The following is a 17954-nucleotide window of genomic DNA, read 5'->3' on the forward strand; positions in this document are numbered from 1 at the left end:
AAAAGCAAATGATCCACTTCCTATAAACACAGCTGTTCTTGCCAACCACAGTCAAGTCATTCTGACACGACTTAGACAGTGTCACTTGCAGTATATACACTACCCCAACTCTGCCCCAACTCCATGTAAAGAAACCACCACACAATAGTACAGTGAAACCAATTGTGGTTGATGCAGATAACTTTGGAGGACTACTTTTCTATTGATGTCCTAACGCTGAAAACAGTTCCTCAAATTCAAAAGTCACAGACCCATATCAATTCCTTGTGGTCTTAATTGACATCTCCCCCCCCCCCCCCCCAGAAATTGATGTCAATCGAAACTGACAATGTGACTGACAGGATTTGATATGTAGCTCAGGGATATAATTCTTGTTTTGGACATTCCTTAACTCAAGATGTACAGAATTTCCCAAAGTTGTCACGGCAATTTTTTTCCCCCCTTAACCTCCCCAGGGCGCAAGTGTGGCTGGAATTCCTGGACATCACGGAGTGTAACAAACACGCAATATGTATTTTGACACTCCATAGTCAATGGAACCAGAGGATATTTGTGGTGAATTTCTTGGTAGAATGTGTATGGTTTTACCTGTTATACAGAGTGTACAGTACCGGTATGTGTCAGCATATGACACAAGGTATATATAACTGGGTCAATACTTGGCAGGAGGTCAATAATTACATGTTATTGAATACGCTTCTAATATATATACTGAGCCAGTTTAATGAGCAGGTGATTCTAAAAGTGTCCTCAGTACCGGTATATGTAGACAAAAATAGTCTCCGTGCACAAGTACCCCCTCAACCATAAGAAAGGGAGAGTTGGGGGAGACCACTGGGAGCCCACAACACCTGATGGTCACTTTTTGCTCTTTGCAGATTCAGAATAAAATTCTGTAGTGCACTGGGCTCTCAAAAAGTGGGGAAAAAAAACGTACCCATACCTAGATGCATGTGGGGAAAACATCAGGGAATCAAACCAAAAAGTTTGAAAGATTTTCCAGAGACTGTTCAGCTCATTATGGAAGTGCAACTTTCTCAGCGAAGACGGTATGAAACAGCACTATTCATGGTGTAAACGAAAATGATGACAATAGGTATTAGGCCTGGGCGAGTAGTGAATTTTTCCACTCGAGTACTCGCAAAGAAATTACTCGCGAGTTAGTTGAGTACTCACGAGTTGTTAACCAAATGAAGAAAAATGACATATACCTTGGTATGATGGGAAGTAACTACAAGCAAGTAGCGTGTAAGTCACACCACCTTCTTCAGCACCGAGATATCCTTACTGTGCGACATTTTGTGTCATTGACTTGATTTTTTTTGGGGGGGGGGGACAAGTGGAATCCTAGGGAGAGAGAGATGAAAGGAGTGATTCCCTGTTTGCAGGGGATGTATTAATTAAGCTGTGAACCCTTAACCCTAAATTTCTACTTGTGAGAACCTGCTTCTACTCGCACCAGAACGAGTACTCCAGACGATAAAAAACCACGAGTATCATTTCTTATAAACTACTCGCGAGCAATCAAGTAATCGGGTTACTCGCCCAGCGGAAATAGTTATGAATGTTTTCGAATTTTTTCTATTTTTGTTTTTTTGTTTTTAGGAATAATTATTTTTTAATTTTGATGTAGCCTTCGAGTTGGTTTAAATTTAAATCACCAGTGCAATTTCATGAATTCCTGGAAAAGTACAGGGACAGATCCAGCTTTGGCTGTCAAGGGGGATTTGCTTCTCTTTTCGGTGTGATTTCCTATTTTTTGCAGCCCAAGGGGAGGGTTTAGACCCCCTACCCCCCTCTACTTCAGTGCCTCAGCCCTCATTAGACTTAAATAAGGAAAACATGCAACTCTTAATTATTCTTTGAAGTATTCTGTTCTATTTAACTCGACATTTATATTTGGACAGGAAACGTGCATTTGTCCTAATTAGTCCTAATGATGATCATTGATAAGAAATTTTGTAATGATTTTCGTAATTTCGCCTGCACGTGTATCTTCAAGAAAACAACGTGCCTTTTTGTGGTCAGGTGACACGTGCTTTAAATTTGTTTTTAATCTTATAAAGTTGCCACTGTGGGATTTCTTGACGGTTTTAATTGAGAAAAGATTCGCTTAATCTCCTTGATATTTGAATGCTGGTCGGTCTAACAATCTTTTGTCGCTGCAATTGTATGCAATTTTAAATGTTTAAAGGGAAGATACAACATTTGCAAACATCAATAAACGAAATGATCAAATTATCACGAAATACCTTACTGAATTGTTAGGGACTGACATTCTAAAGCATCCTGTAAAATTGTGGCTCCTTGTGTGCTGACATTTTCAAGGAAAACTGTATTTTTCCAACGCTGCAAATTCCTCCAGTTTGCAAAAAAGGATTTTGGAGGATTTGGGATGGTTAGGGTTAAGCTGTGAACCCTTAACCCTAAATTTCTACTTGTGAGAACCTGCTTCTACTCGCACCAGAACGAGTACTCCAGACGATAAAAAACCACGAGTATCATTTCTTATAAACTACTCGCGAGCAATCAAGTAATTGGGTTACTCGCCCAGCGGAAATAGTTATGAATGTTTTCAAAATTTTCCTATTTTTGTTTTTTTGTTTTTAGGAATAATTATTTTTTAATTTTGATGTAGCCTTCGAGTTGGTTTAAATTTAGATCACCAGTGCAATTTCATGAATTCCCGGCAAAGTACAGAGACAGATCCAGCTTTGGCTGTCAAGGGGGATTTGCTTCTCTTTTCGGTGTGATTTTCTATTTTTTGCAGCCCGAGGGAGGGTTTAGACCCCCTTCCCCCTCTACTTCAGTGCCTCAGCCCTCATTAGACTTAAATAAGGCGAGCCATCAGATAACAGACCGTTCGGGTACCGGGTCCGGTATGCTAATTTCTTTCACCCCAATCGGTACGAAGCCAGAAGCCACCCGGTCACTGAAGCGTGACGCCCCAATCGGCCCAAACTGGTGACTCAGGGTTTCACAATAGGCAACATAAATTGAAGTCTGGCCATTATTGGAGGATTATTCGGCCTGCTGGGATTACCAGCGGCAACTTCTATGAAGCTCATCACAGTCATTGTTGCCTACTGGAGGTTTAGCGCGTCGCAAATTGGTTCCTTTGTGATGAGCCAGAGCCATGGTGCAGAAGCCTGGTGGAGTTAATCCAGGCCGATCGGTTCCATGCAAGGTCCCAATCCCTTCAACATACTGGGCGGGCTCAACCCCGAACGGTCCGGGGAGGGATTCTAATCTGAGGGCTCGCCTAAGGAAAACATAAACTCTTAATTATTCTTTGAAGTATTCTGTTCTATTTACCTGACATTTATATTTACATGTAGACAGGAAACATGCATTTGTCCTAATTAGTCCTAATGATGATCATTGATAAGAAATTTTGTAATGATTTTCGTAATTTTGCCTGCACGTGTATCTTCAAGAAAACAACGTGCCTTTTTGTGTGGTCAGGTGACACGTGCTTTAAATTTGTTTTTAATCTGATAAAGTTGCCACTGTGGGATTTCTTGACGGTTTTAGTTGAGAAAAGATTTGCTTAATCTCCTCGATATTTGAACGCTGGTCGGTCTAACAATCTTTTGTCGCTGCAATTGTTTTCAAGGAGCAAATTTTGGGTTGACAATTTGAAGAGAAAACCCCTTAAGTGAGCAGTGTCTTCCTGAAATGACATCACAACAACACTGAACAGCGCCCTCATTTGTCAGGAAAAGCATGGACAATTTTAAATTTAAAAAAAAATGACCCTTTCAATGAAATTTACAAAAAAGGGATGTCAAATAGTTTTCATACATTTAAGAGGAAAAGGAAAGTTGTACAAAATATGTGACCGAAAAGTTGAGCAATTCCTATTGACTTCCATATATGGTTAGATTCTTTTAAAAGAAAATTAATCTAAAGTACGGTAGCTCTGGCAACTTGTAACTCATTTTGTTGGGTAGGGTCACATACGTTCCCAAGTACATGTAAGATTCATGTCATGAACCCTTTAGTTAATTAAGGGGGGACGAACCTGTATTCACAGGAACGGAGTGCCCATCTCTCTTTCGTTAGCGATTGGGCCAGACTCATATGCTGCTGTGGGGGGATCATCACACCTCCTCCACAGCGAGTCTGTTACCTTCCCAGCATTGAATAATGCCAGTACCCATTTAACAACTGGGTTGAGAGGAGTAATTGAGGTAAAGCGCCTTACTCAAGGGCACAACACGCATGTCCACGATGGGCTCGAACCCACAACCTCTCGATCACGAATCCTGTGCTCCACCACTAGACCACACGTGCCCCACAATTAATTAATTAAAAGCTCTACAAAAACAAGTTACATACATGAAGTGCGATTGTAGATTTTTTCCTCCAGTTGATTTGGGAAGGGAGGGGGGAAGTAAAACAACTCACCCTGATGACTGGTTCATTGCACAGTTTGCTCTTTGTTCTAACTGGTGTAGATGCAAGCAAATCCAGTATCTGCGTTGCTGTCAGTCCAGAGTCTTGCTTTAACATCTTCACTAGATTCCACATTGTTCTCTCACAGGATTCAACCATACTGGTTCCACACAGCTTGCTATGCCACGCTCCCAGAGTGAAATGTTTGTCTGGCATTTAAACTGCCCCAAAACACCAACTAAGTCCAGTCCAAGGTTTTCAATTAATTCCAAAACACCCGGTCGAACCCCGACCCACCCACAGGTTTGCATGGTCTAGGGCAACCAACATTCCATACCCATCATCAGAATTCAGCTGGCAAATCACCGGGACTTTGTGGTGACGTTGATGATGGGCCCGAGTCACGCAAAGGGGGAAAAAACAGACGGCCAGTTATCACATAATGCGTTGGTGTATTTCCACCTAATCCAAGTCAAGGTTATCCCTCACAGGTATAACTACTCCCTCAGAAGTAAATGGACTCTCCCAAACATTGCTGTGATTATTATCATTTTTTAGTTTTCCCTTGTGACATCAAGTACTTTTTTTTACCCAATTTTTCAAAACTCTGGCGCCACTGACTAAATCCCCTATTCCAACGACTAATCCGTTCAAACCTTGACTTTAAACATTAATCAAACTAAACTGCCTTTGTCTTGGTTTGATAAACAAATCGATCAAAGAAAATAACTTGAAGGAGTTTTTGATGACGTGTCGGATACACAAGGGGAAAACAAATCAACAATAGATCATTCCTGTTCAATTGATCAAAAGTGGGTTATTTCCAAACCAAAATTTGGTTATCTGTAAACCGCAACGCAATTAAGCGGGTAGGAAGGAAGTTTGCACAGAAATAGCCGTCCTTGCAACGGACAAATGGTAGTCACAACTGTCCAGAAGGTTACTTCTAGCGTAACGGAAATAACATCCAAATCCGGTTGCAATAATTATGGCCAGATATTCATCACAATATATAATTAGTAAGTACCTGTAGGAGCAAATACTGGTACCAGGTGAAAAACAAAAGACAAAACCCACTTACCGCTAATAAACAATCAATTATATAACTGTTTGGTACCCTGGTACTGTGGTTACCAGCACATAAACATTGATGCATCAAATGCAATAGATTAAGGCCTGATTACAAGAACAACAAGTAGGAGAAATACCGGTAGAGTGTTTGTTAGGGGAAATGTCATAGAAGAAGAAAACAGACTGCGTAAAATAAGAAAGAAAAACAGAAGTTGTTGTTTTGAAATCAATGATACTCAGTCATCCATAAAAAAGACAAAACAATTTAATTTAAACAATTGTTACAAGCGGAACAATTTAAAGCAGTTTTTGAGTGTCTCAGGACAGTTGATTTTACTGCGAGAGTCAGTGTCGAGATACATGTACACTCTTACACTCATACATTTGTACATAAAACATATGAATTGTTTTGCACAGCGATTTGTTTTAATTCCTCTGAAGTACAATGGGCGCATACATGGATCTGTCGCATGTCCACACATGTCGTGCTGTGTGTACCCACACTGTGTATGGCAACATTGTATTGCATAATCTTTTCCGTCCGTTATCCCTTCAAACTTTCCCATATTAATGCAGTACTGAGTGCTGATTGACTGTTGTCAAACAGTACCCAGAACCGTTGTGCATGCCCAATTGACCAATTGCCGTTTGCGAGTTCAACTCGCAAACTTAGCGCACAAAAAATCCATAGGGTTGTCTAAGGGGCGTAGGCCGCGTAGCCACGCCCCTTAAGTTTTGTTTGTCTCAGAAGTTGCGCGTTCCGCGTCCATTTGTATATCATATAATTGGACAATATTTCACAAGCTGCGTTGACGCGATTCTAACGTGATTCTACCGCAATAGTTCAATTGGCTTGTGCTTGTAATTTTGAATAATACTTTGCATACTGACAAGAGTAATGAATCTCATGAGAGACTAAGCAGAGCGCCCTCGACCGACAATGCACACAGGGGATACACTGTCGTCAATTGATCCTTGTACTTTGTAGTAATTAAGACTAATGATCAGTCTCACCTGCAATGCGATGCTGACCCTCTTGACTGAGGACACCGGTGACACTAAGCTTGCCAATGAACTGACCTTGACCAGGGTCCGGGACCGTCTGGTACTGGTCCCCTGCAGCAATCAAACAAACAATGGACAAACATGAATACATGCATGAGAACAACAGAAGAGGTGGAGTCAAGTTATTTTTCACCAAATCATGGGTACATGTACATGTAAATGCTTTTCTCAAGCTGTTCTATACATTTTACATTTAAACAAGTTAAACTGCAGCAAAACTAATACCCTAAAATAATATCAACTAAACAAAAGTTATACATGTACCAATACAAAACAATTTTTAAAAAAAATTAGTGAAATGTCTTCTGCTTGATTTTTTGGGATCCAGTGAGTTTGAATCAGTCTTCAGACCCTAGCAAGTTGTCAGGGAGTCATAAGTTCAAATCCAACTTTAATTAATTAATAAGAATTGTCTTCTGGCAATAAAACCAAGGATTATTACACAAAAAGGCATGCGTAGTTTGGAAGACAATGAAGAAATACAAAGTAACTAAGTTTTAGAGGTGAGAGAACCCCCCCCCCCAAAAAAAGAGATAATTCCGCATGTACACACAGAGAATCAGGTAGGGACTGAAAACCCAGTCCACATATGTGACCCGCTCTGCAAAAATGCGTCTGATGTCGCATAGCTTGAATTCCAGCTTTTACCACTTTTAAATGGAAACAGTGAAAATTTGCTCAAAATTTGGATTTTTTGTTCTTGTTTTATTTTGGTTGTTTGATAGTTTTAGTTCAGATATCTTACACAGAAATTTAAATATTGTAAGAAAAAGTCAAAAAAATGTATGATTTTTGGTGCTTTTCTTGGTTAGTTACAGTGTATTTGTAATTTTTAAACCCTTTTTTCTTCATTGAGACATTTCTTGCTTTGCGAAAACTTGACAGAATTTAAAAAGTCACAACAGTGCAACCAAACGTCCTAGAGAGGCCCATGATATACCAAATGAAAGCTTATTTCATTCCCATTTTATTAATGTAGTTAACTCAAAATTTCAGTTTTGCCACAACAGACTCAGTTTTGTGGAGCGGGTCACATATTGGCCCAGGCGTGATTTGAACCCGACTCACTGTTGTGAAAGGTGAGGAAAATAACATTTCGCCAATTTGATCTGACCTCACTAAGCTAGAGTTATCTTCTGCTAAATTTCTTTAAAAGTCCATGCACTTTTGAAGGCTTCGGGAGTAGTACAAATCCAGGGTCATATTGTCTGGGTCAATTTGGCAGAAATATGCTGGATGAACGTTCCTCTAACAGCTAGCAGCTTAGGCCATATTTTGAGGCTGTTGCAGAAATTTGATTTCATGCTAGTGACGCAACCACTGTCACAATAAATTAGCGGGTTAGAGGCACCGGCACATATTAATACATGTGTATTTCTGTTACTGTGGTTAGAGTGATGGCATTGACTGGATTAGCCAAAGTATGGGCGGGGTGGGAATATGACAAAAACTCCTGGATCAAGACATGACAAATGTCTAAACTGCAGATGTGTCAGTGGGTTTGATGAGGGCTCACCTTCCTGAATATGGGACTTGTTACATCACGTTTTGTCAGCGTTTTGAAGTGCGGACATACAGCTAGTCCAATCACTATATTAAAGTGAATGATGGGCAAACAGCAACACCTTGCCTGGGCTCCATGCGCAAACAAGAGAGGGCGCTTTTTTTACGACTTTTGAGAGCGCCGTGGATGGGACACAATGCATGCGCATGCTGGATTGCACGCCAAGTACGCCCGACTATTTTATTCTGAATGTACACAAAGCCATGGTGTCTTTGCATGAGAATTAGACGTCTTCGGTAATGCGTTCGAATGTCTCTCCCAGTGGTCTCCCCTAACTCTCCCTCTCTTGCCGTTGAGGGGGTACTTGTGCACGGAGCCCATTTCACCTATTGCAGCACCCTACTGCACACAGCCCATAGTAGAGACTTAATAAGTTAAATGAAAACTTGATGTACACAGGCACACATACACATACCAGTAGGCCCCTAATTCTAAAAACTATACACAGCGAAAGAACAAAATAATAACTTCGGATTACTTTTACAGCCCTTCAGTGATTTCTCAGAAACAACTCCAGGCTTTTTCCAGCCCAACATCCCACCATTGCTATGATGTGTATTCACGGAATTCATGTCGCTCAAGATGAACTTGATAAAAAAAAAAAAAATCCACGTTCAACATGCTCAGGCCTCAGCAGAACGTGCTTGCGCTGGAGTTCAACTATTCCAGGCAAGCTGGCAGCTATTCTAATACCATGTGACAGCTTGTTATTCACTTGGACACATTTCACCCTGTGGACAGCTATAGGCAGTACAGCAGTCCCTGTTACCAACCTACATGGCTTTTATATGGCCCCCAGACTGTTATTTCCGAAATTCTTTCTGCCAGCTGACAATTCCTGAATAATTTTGTTTTCATTTTTTTTTCTCCATTTTTAACCGGCTGGATGTGGCATGTGCTGACTTTGAGTGGTGTGGTTTCATGCTGGTAAAAATTTCCATGTGCCTTTTCTGAGAACATTTTAATTCCTTCATTGCTTTATTATAGGTGCGTCCTATGGAAATTACACCAATCAGGTAGTGGCGTATCTACCGGTAGGGTTAAAAAAAAATGGGGGTGGGGGACTTGGGATGCATAACTATTTCAAGGGGAGCAGTGAAGGCAAATGATATTGTTTTTGTTCAGTTCAAGATTTTAAATGGGTAGCACCAGGAGGTGGGGACAGGCATAAGCTGGGGGGCACGTCCCCATCCCCATCCCCCCCCCCCCATGTATTTCAAATTGAAATTTGTTTAGCAATACAAAAGAAATTCAATATTTAACATGACATCTGCCAAAAAATTGTCACATGTTTTAGTTATGAAATATTGACTTCATAGATTTTGAATTGTTTACATCCAACAGTTCTGCAAGTTAGACTAGTTCCAGCCCCCTTTTAGTATCGATAACATAGAGGCCAGAAACCGGACTTCTGTTACAAGCCTTTTATCAAAGGGTTGCAGATACCGGTACCCAAAATATAAACTTTTTTGGTTTCAATAATTGAATTTGTTGCAGAACCCTGACGGTACATCTTTGAAAATGGGACCTCATATTTACACACTCTGCCCTGCAGTTTCCTTTTCCAAAGAATTCTTGGTGTTTCTAAAATTGATTTATGAACCATTCATCAATACCTCAGACAGTTTAGCTATTCTTATTGGTCGAGAGCCCGTCACGTGGCCGGTCTTAAACGGATGATAAAGACATGGCTAGCTGGTCTTAAACACTTTTCTAGTGTCACAATAAAATGTGGACTCCTAAAAATCCAGTGCCTCTTACCGTTTCATTGGTTGAACGTTCACAATCCTCACGTAGGCATGCGCAACACTACAAGCGAGTCAGAATTTTATAGTTCTAAATTCAAAACGCAACGCCCCAGGTGCGTTCTGCGCGACATCGCGCAGAACATGCTACGCGCGCGTCAATCTCCATAAAAGGGTTGTTTACATCTTACTCGCCAGCTGAACACTCCATTATTTTGCTAGAGGGATGTTTCAAAAAGCATGAAGTGAACTTGTTGAACAAAATCGGGATTTTTTGAACGAATTATTTGATAATTTTTTACGGATAAGGTATTTATGAATGGGAATAAATATGTGCTCGGTCGGTATTTATCACTCTGTTTAATACCGCTTAGAGTCTGGGTGCTGATAATTACCCTCGCCTCCGGCTAAGGTAATTATCAGCACCCAGACTTTAAGCGGTATTAAACAGAGTGATAAAAACCTCCGGAGCACACATTTATTCCCTTATTAAAAATAACTTAATATTGAATCATATCCAGAAAGTTTGCACATACAATGTACTATACATCCTACAGAGGCCAGGAGCAAAGCTTGCTACTGCCCAGTGCTTCTGCCTAGGGCGTCAATCGCTTCTCAAAAGTGGAGGGGGGGGGCATACCTTGATCAGAACTAATGTGAGCGCAAAACCCTAACAGCATGGGGTTCAGGGCCTGCTTTAAGAGCCCTAAAAAATGTTGCATGTAGATTCAAGACGCTCTGTGGTGTGATCAGAGGCAATTTCTGGCCACTTTAACCATTTTTTTAAGCAAAAGATTGCCATTTAACCATCATTTTCGAGTTTGGAGTCACCGAATCAGCTATTCTGAGCTACAGAATCGTTTGTAGGCTACGATCTTTATTCAGGGAAGGAAAAAGTTAGTCTACATGTATGTCATAGACCGTGGCGAAAGCCATGGTCTATTACATATGAAAAGATTCGCTGGTCAATTATGCAAAGTACTACCTCTTCATCTCTTAGATTTTGACCAATCAGCGCGCGCTTTCTATATCGGGTCTTCAGTCATTCACCCGTTGCGTGTCATAGACATGGATAAAAAACCTGTGTCACGCGCTCTGTATCATGTTACGCGATATGCGCCCGGCCGTTGCTGTATTACAAAACACTGCATTCAAATTGACCAATCAAACCATTCGTCCTGATTTGGGAATGAAATGATGTCACGATTTAGTAAAGTTGACTCTGATTGGCTGGCGCACGGCTTGCATGTATTAGACATATCAGACGTTATACAGGAGACTTGGCTCTGTGGATAACGGGTGATACTCAGACTAGAAAAAAAGTGGGGGGGGGGTGGTAAACAATATGATACCCCCACTTTAAATACCTCCCCCCCCCCCACTTTAAAAAGTGGGGGGCCCTTCTCCCCCACTAGTCCCCCACTGATTAACACCCATGGCTTCTGTATGCGACTACACAGATACTGTCTTTAGGGGTGAGTATTTCAAACAGTTAAAATAGTCAATAAAAAGTTACAGGATTTTGAGGAGGAAACGCTTGCCAACCGTTGAACAGGCACAGGAGGGACTATGTCAAATCTAATTATATATGAGCAACACTGTACCGTTATAAGGGTGAGAAAATACAGGAGAAATCTAACGGTTATGTATGTTAATAGCAGTTACAGTCAGAATACAGCTAAAAAATGTTGAGGCAGCATTACGAACATTTCACAATTCACAAAAACTTTGCACATCCATAGAAAACATGATCAAACCCTTGCTCCATGATCAAACGAGATGCAGAGTTACAGTACATGTTTTACTGAAAATGAAAAGAAAGAAAAAACTTAACAAATTAAAAAAAAAAAGTTTCTGTGTTGAATAAAATAAATGAGTAATACACCTACCAGGAGAAAAGCCAGGACCAGCGAAAACATATTGATCCATGGATTCTGTCAGTTTGTCATAGAAAACAAACACCCAAAACTGGGAATCATTCAAGAAGCTGTAACTCCATCATCTGCAGGACATCAGGTACACTTTGACAGAGAGCTGTGGTACATGTACCATGCAGGTTGCTCTTCTAAAATAACTCCTGACAGTAACCTACTCAGTTCCAGCCCTCGGCTTATTTACACATTTCTTCCTTTTTTTTTAACAGCAAGAGGATGTCGGGGGTATTTTTATCCTTTCATGCTCCTTTTGAGTAATAATATTATAAGTTAAGCTCCCCGCAACTACGTAGCAGGAAACAGCCAATAACAAAGTGACGGTCCATGTCATCAAACGCTAGGGGCCACCTATTTATCCCGTGCTTGCAAACACAGGAATGTTTGCAACTTCCAACCAAACCTACATGATGAGAAATGTGCCGATGAAAGTTATATTGACAAATATGGAGTGCAGGTACCCGTTGATTACAGAAGTTTGAGACAATTTGGTGACTGGATATTGTTTGTACTTATTACTTGTTTGTTGATAAGGATATTTGGCCACCACTTGCCATAATTGTGCATTAATTGAAAGCTAATGGGATATTCATTATAGCCTGTACTTTCATTGTACCATACATTTTCGGTATAGCAATGTTCGACAGGTTGTCCCACAAAAAACAGTGGAATAGGGCATGTTTTTCAGAAAAGTAGGGGAAGTATTCAAAATCATGTCCAATGTTTTGCTAAGTACATTAATTGATTGGTCTTCCAAATGCTTTTTAGTCGGTTTCATTAGGATGTTTTGTTCAAAAGATACAGCAATCACAATATGGGACTTGAAAAACCACTGGCGAGGGCCACTTTTTTTATTTATCAAGTTTACAGATCAAAGCTAATAGAATAAGTCACACATTACTCTTGAACAAAGGAAAACAAAATTTCATGTGTGTTTCTTTAACTGCGCTTTCTCACTTTCAAGGAAAGGGCCCAAGACGATTTTCAGCCCTTGAGTTCGATGAAGCAGTGTTTGCTCCAATGCATCTATTTGAATGATATGAAGTTTATATGGTAGATTGGTTATCTGACTTTAAGAGGTAATTTGAAAATATTCCAAAACTCACTTGCTACCTTTATTTATTGGTTTTCGACTGTTGGTTTTTTTGAGGGACGACCTGTAACAGCTTTCTAACCCATTCATTCTATCACTCGAAATTATTGGAATAAAAAGGTGGCAACACAGCAAAAATTCTCCTGAGGACAGACGGAGTACATACATATCATTCTTAAGATCATTCTTAAGGATCATTCTTATACAGATCATTCTTAAACCTGTTCTTCTTTCAGAACCAACTCCTCTGAACAGAAGAGATAAATTCCTTTACATGGTTCCACTATAACATGTACTGTAAATCCCTACCTAATTTACTTCAAAATATCCTCAAATCTTTTGCTCAACTAAATCTAAGTAGAACGCACGGAATAGTGTTTGAATTCATTGTTTCTGTGACATTAACTTACAAGTATCATTGTCTTTTACCCAATTAATCAAATACAAGCAATACTTAAAAAAACAATGCATCTTTTAAAGATATAGTCCATCATTTGTAATTTGTGCATTTTGTTCGTTTGAAGCAACAAAAGTGCTCAAAATCTAATGAAGGATACTGAACAACTAACCTGATGAAGTTTCAGCTCAGCTTCAGCTGTATATTCCGAGAAAAACAGCATTCTAGGATCTCAATTTCAAATCAAAAGTTGCTGAATCATGTTTTGAATTGTTTTGAATTGCAGCTATACGCGATGTCGCGCACTGATCCGACGAAGTATAGCAACCGCGTGCGCCTGTGCGTCCTGCCAATGCTTGGGCGCGCTGCGCCGAATAACAAAACGAACTACTAATTTAAATTTTCCTACGGTGCGTCTTAAGACGCACCGTTGGAAAGGCCTTCTTTCGTTGATTACTTCAAAATGATAGCTTGCCAGAAAGAATCATTTAACAGGGAGTTTTAGTCCCCTTACTATCTTTCAAACAAGTATGTTTTTCAACAATAATACGCCAGTTACTTTTTCGGATTGCTGCAAATGATGGACTATAGCTTTCAAACTAAACCAAACACTGTGATTTCAGGCCATTCCTACTTAAGTTGGCCTGAATCTTTACAACTGACCTGCCACCAATCAGCCGTAAGCCAAGGATGCCTGGGCGCTTGCGATCAAGTGCAAAACGTTCCTGAATGGGGATTAACCAGGCACCCTTGGCTCAAGTAAAAGGGTCCAGTTGACGCCATGGTACGTATTGCTGGATTAACTCTAAACCCCCTGTCCGTATTTTACTGACTCTTCAGCTGAATCCAGCGAAAATAATGGCTCGCCTGGTGTCGTGGCCTCAAACAGAACTCAGCAGCATGGCTAAGACAAAATATCTTTTGTTCAGGTTCTGATTATTTCTTTTCTTTGGATTCAGCAGAGTTTGTGGTGAGGGCAATGACATGTACTTTCAACCTACCTTTACCCATCATCCACTCATTATTTTTCTTGACTACATTTGGATGACCGACGAGGCAATGACATGCAACATGATCATTACAGTAACTAAATGAAATCTGTGGTTAACGCAATGTCACTGGAATGATGGCTTTAAATGACATTTGTGCTGAGTTTGTGCGGCACAGAGCCTAAGACTGCAGCTGCATATATTGTATTTTAATGGCAATTACCGATGAAAGGCTTTTAACGTCATTTGTGCAGAGTCTGACTGCCTGCGACAGACAGTCTAAAGGAGGGGAAAAAAGGGAATCCAGGTGCTTTTAAAGGCATTTTTAAACCATGCAGATTATTATTTATTATTATGTGCGCACTATTCACTATTCATCATAAATCTCTCCCTGGTTGAATTTAACAAATACACCATTAGCAAAACTCAACATATGCCAAAATTGGACAGGAATATAGACGTCTACCTGGCATAAACATTATCCAACACATCTTAGTTAACAAAAGAACAACTCTTAAAGGGAAAATACAACATTTGCAAACATCAAAAAACGAAACGATCAAATTATCACGAAATACCTTACTGAATTGTTAGGGATTGACAGTCTAAACCATCCTTTAAAATCGTGGCTCCTGGTGTGCTGACACTTTCTTTTCAAGAAAAACTGTGTTTTTACAACGCCGACCAGCGTTGGAGAAAACTGGCCTTTTTCAACAACTGTTCCTAATTGTTCATATTTAGTTATTCTGACTTTTCTTTGCAGTTGATAACACACCTACGAAGGGATACAAGCCTGCTAGACTGATTCTCTGCCCCAAAGTGTATTAATTGCTCTGTTTCATCTTAAGTGGGGTCAGGGAACCAGACTACAAGAACATGATAGCTTTTCTTGGTTTTTCCAGCAGTTTTTCCAAGCCCAAAACGTGAAACAAGTCAGTTTAACAATATTTTCTATTACATACTAATTCTCCAAATCCATTTATTTCTAAAAAATTGCAGCAAAAGCAAATGTTGTACATTCCTTTTAAGGCTGGTTCATTTGTACGAAAGAATAAGGGAAGCAAATTTCATGACGTCAACAACTGAAGTTTCTTGGTGACGTTTGCAATGGAATTTGCTATGAAGTAATATGACGGTTTCCCGGCTATCCAAATAGTTCTACCCGTACCCGTGTCAAAACTGGCGTAAAACCAATCAATATTCAACCACAACACCCAATGGCTCAGACAAGAACTCCCCACACACATTATCAAGGCCAGGAATGGAACCAATTCCTCAAAATGGACAGAGAGCCGCTCAATCCACAGGACAAGGATCTGCAATCAAAGCTCCGGGGGTTTCTCATTCGCTCATCTTCATTTAAGAAGTCTAATTTTTTAAAAATTGACCATTTTAAGATATTATTGATGACTACAAATCCATTTGATATCATCTGTTTAAATCAACGCTTCAATCTCTGACAATGAACATCCATAATACATGTACCGTTAAGTAAATGTATTAATGTTTGTAGTCTGTTTTACCAAGGCACTGTTTCCTTGTGAATTTTACTTTAAATATTTAATATAACATTTAACATTATTTGATAATTTGCAATGAATGCAAGCCCCAATGGAAACCAGTTTTAAACTGTTTGGGCATACACTGGATAAAGCAAAGTAACAAATAAACCATTAACCCTAACCTTCCAAAATCCTCCAAAATTCTCTTAGCAAAATGGAGGATTTTGCAGGATTGAGGCTACATGTATAATTATGGCAAAAATGTGTGACTGATTTGGGAAGATGCACTGTGTCAAGGTCTTGGGCCAGACCTTGTGTTGTTTATGCTCAGCTGGCATAAATTTAGACCTAGATTATACTTGAAATCCTCTGCACTGCTCCAGGATATTACCGACTCTGCCTCAAAATAATGACAGCGATTGCCGGAGGATTTTGCAGGATTGAGGCAGTGGTCACCCCTCCAAGGACCACATTCAAGAAATATGGATGATTTTTTAGGATTGAGGCTGTATGCAATTTTTACATGGAGCGAGGCATTTGGAGGATTTTTGACAATTGAGTTTGCATCCTAGCAAAAATGCCTCTAGGAAGTACATGTAATTATTAAAATAAATAATTAAAAGAAACGTACCGGTACATATTCATGCAATTATGCCTTCTACCTCGGTCAGACTCTCCCAGTCTCTGTCTACACACTTAGGAACCTCATTGGGGTCGTCTTTCAGTTTGATGAGTGGCATGTCAGTTTCACCAGTGTTGAATTCAGCATGAATGTAACACAAACCCCATTTGGAAGGACAGAGGAGGCTACACGAATGCTATGTTGTTGTCATTGAAAATAAATGACAATAACCTTCAGTATTCCGGTCCCAAATGAACAGAAATACAAGGTTCGATCTGGGTACCAAGGACCAAAGGTTCTCCCACACTGGACCCACAGACTTGAAGCTTATCCCAACAACCCTACCTTAAAAGGAAACTATTAACTAACATCCCAAAGTACCAAACCTCTTGAGAACTGCTTAAGGATGGGAACCTTGACAGTAACCCCTGGAAAAGTGCTGCAAACTCTCGCTGGGAACACAGGGCCCATTCTTCACTCTCTCCATTGTCAACTCTCCACACTGAGGCCTTGCATTGCCCAGCTCTGTTTACCGATTCCAATTGTTCCCACTGGCCCCAGCGGCAGCTTCCATGGGATTCAGAGAACTTCAACCACGTATCCCCTGAGAAAGTTTCTCTTGGATCCATTGTCACTTCTGATTAGTCACCAACTTGAAGTGCAGACAGTCCAGCTTTCTCAATCGCTGAGAAGTCAAACAAGTAGCAAGCTGCAGAACAAACATCATGCTCTCCATTTTCCCCAGCAAGGTCTTTTCAAGAAAGGGTTTTCTTAATTTTTTTTTTTTTATTGCACGTTTTCCCTCTCTCATTAGCCATGACCACAGATTATCTTTGTTTATATTTTCACTTAACAGCTGGGATCACAATCATATAGGGAACACTTTGCTGTGATAACAAACATCACCACCACTGGAAAGACAAATGGTGAGAAGTTTGCCTGGGTGCACGTTGTGTCCTTATTGTGTAAATCCTAATCCCTGTACAATGAATGTTTGTACAACATCAACACTTCCAGAAATGTACAATGTTCCTAGATTGTAGAGGGACACCACAGCGGGACAGTGGTGAGGTCTGTTGGACCTTGTTGATTTGAACGGTAACAAAGAAAGTTTTGTTGAAACGGGTGTTAACTATTTAATTTAAGTTTTATATACAAGCTGGTAAAATCTGTAGTTGAACAGACAGTAATTGTTCCTCCATGTTAAAGGTAATATACATATACAACATTTGCAAACATAACTATGAAATATCTTACTTGACTATATAAGTGAAAAATAGTCTTAAGCACCCTGGGAAATCATGGCACCTGGTGTGCTGCCATTTTCAAGAAAAGTGGCATTTTCGCATCAATCTCCAACCATGGACAGCTGACCAGCGTTGGGCAAAACTGACATTTTTTCAAATACTGCCCCCAATTTACCACACTTAGCTAGTCCACATTTTGTTTGCAATCGACTACACATCCATGAACTGGTGCAAGCCACCCAGTCTGGTTCCCTGAACTGACAACTCCCCGACGTCTATAAATTGCTCTGTTTCGTCTGAGGTGAAGTCAGGGAACCAGACTACAACTGA

At 40.1% G+C, this 17954-nt stretch overlaps 1 protein-coding gene across 1 annotated transcript in view; it reads right to left on the minus strand.

Moving 5' to 3' along the window:
- Nucleotides 1–17954, minus strand: part of LOC119721887 (rho guanine nucleotide exchange factor 3-like) — a 49678-nt gene that overhangs the window by 11867 nt on the left and 19857 nt on the right. The window contains exon 6 of the mRNA XM_038191830.1: nt 6484–6585. Within this exon, the coding sequence (XP_038047758.1) occupies nt 6484–6585 (102 nt within the window). The remainder of the gene's footprint in view (nt 1–6483; nt 6586–17954) is intronic.

The sequence above is a fragment of the Patiria miniata genome, unplaced genomic scaffold, assembly GCF_015706575.1.
Source record: "Patiria miniata isolate m_02_andy unplaced genomic scaffold, ASM1570657v1 HiC_scaffold_14, whole genome shotgun sequence".
Taxonomy (NCBI): domain Eukaryota; kingdom Metazoa; phylum Echinodermata; class Asteroidea; order Valvatida; family Asterinidae; genus Patiria; species Patiria miniata.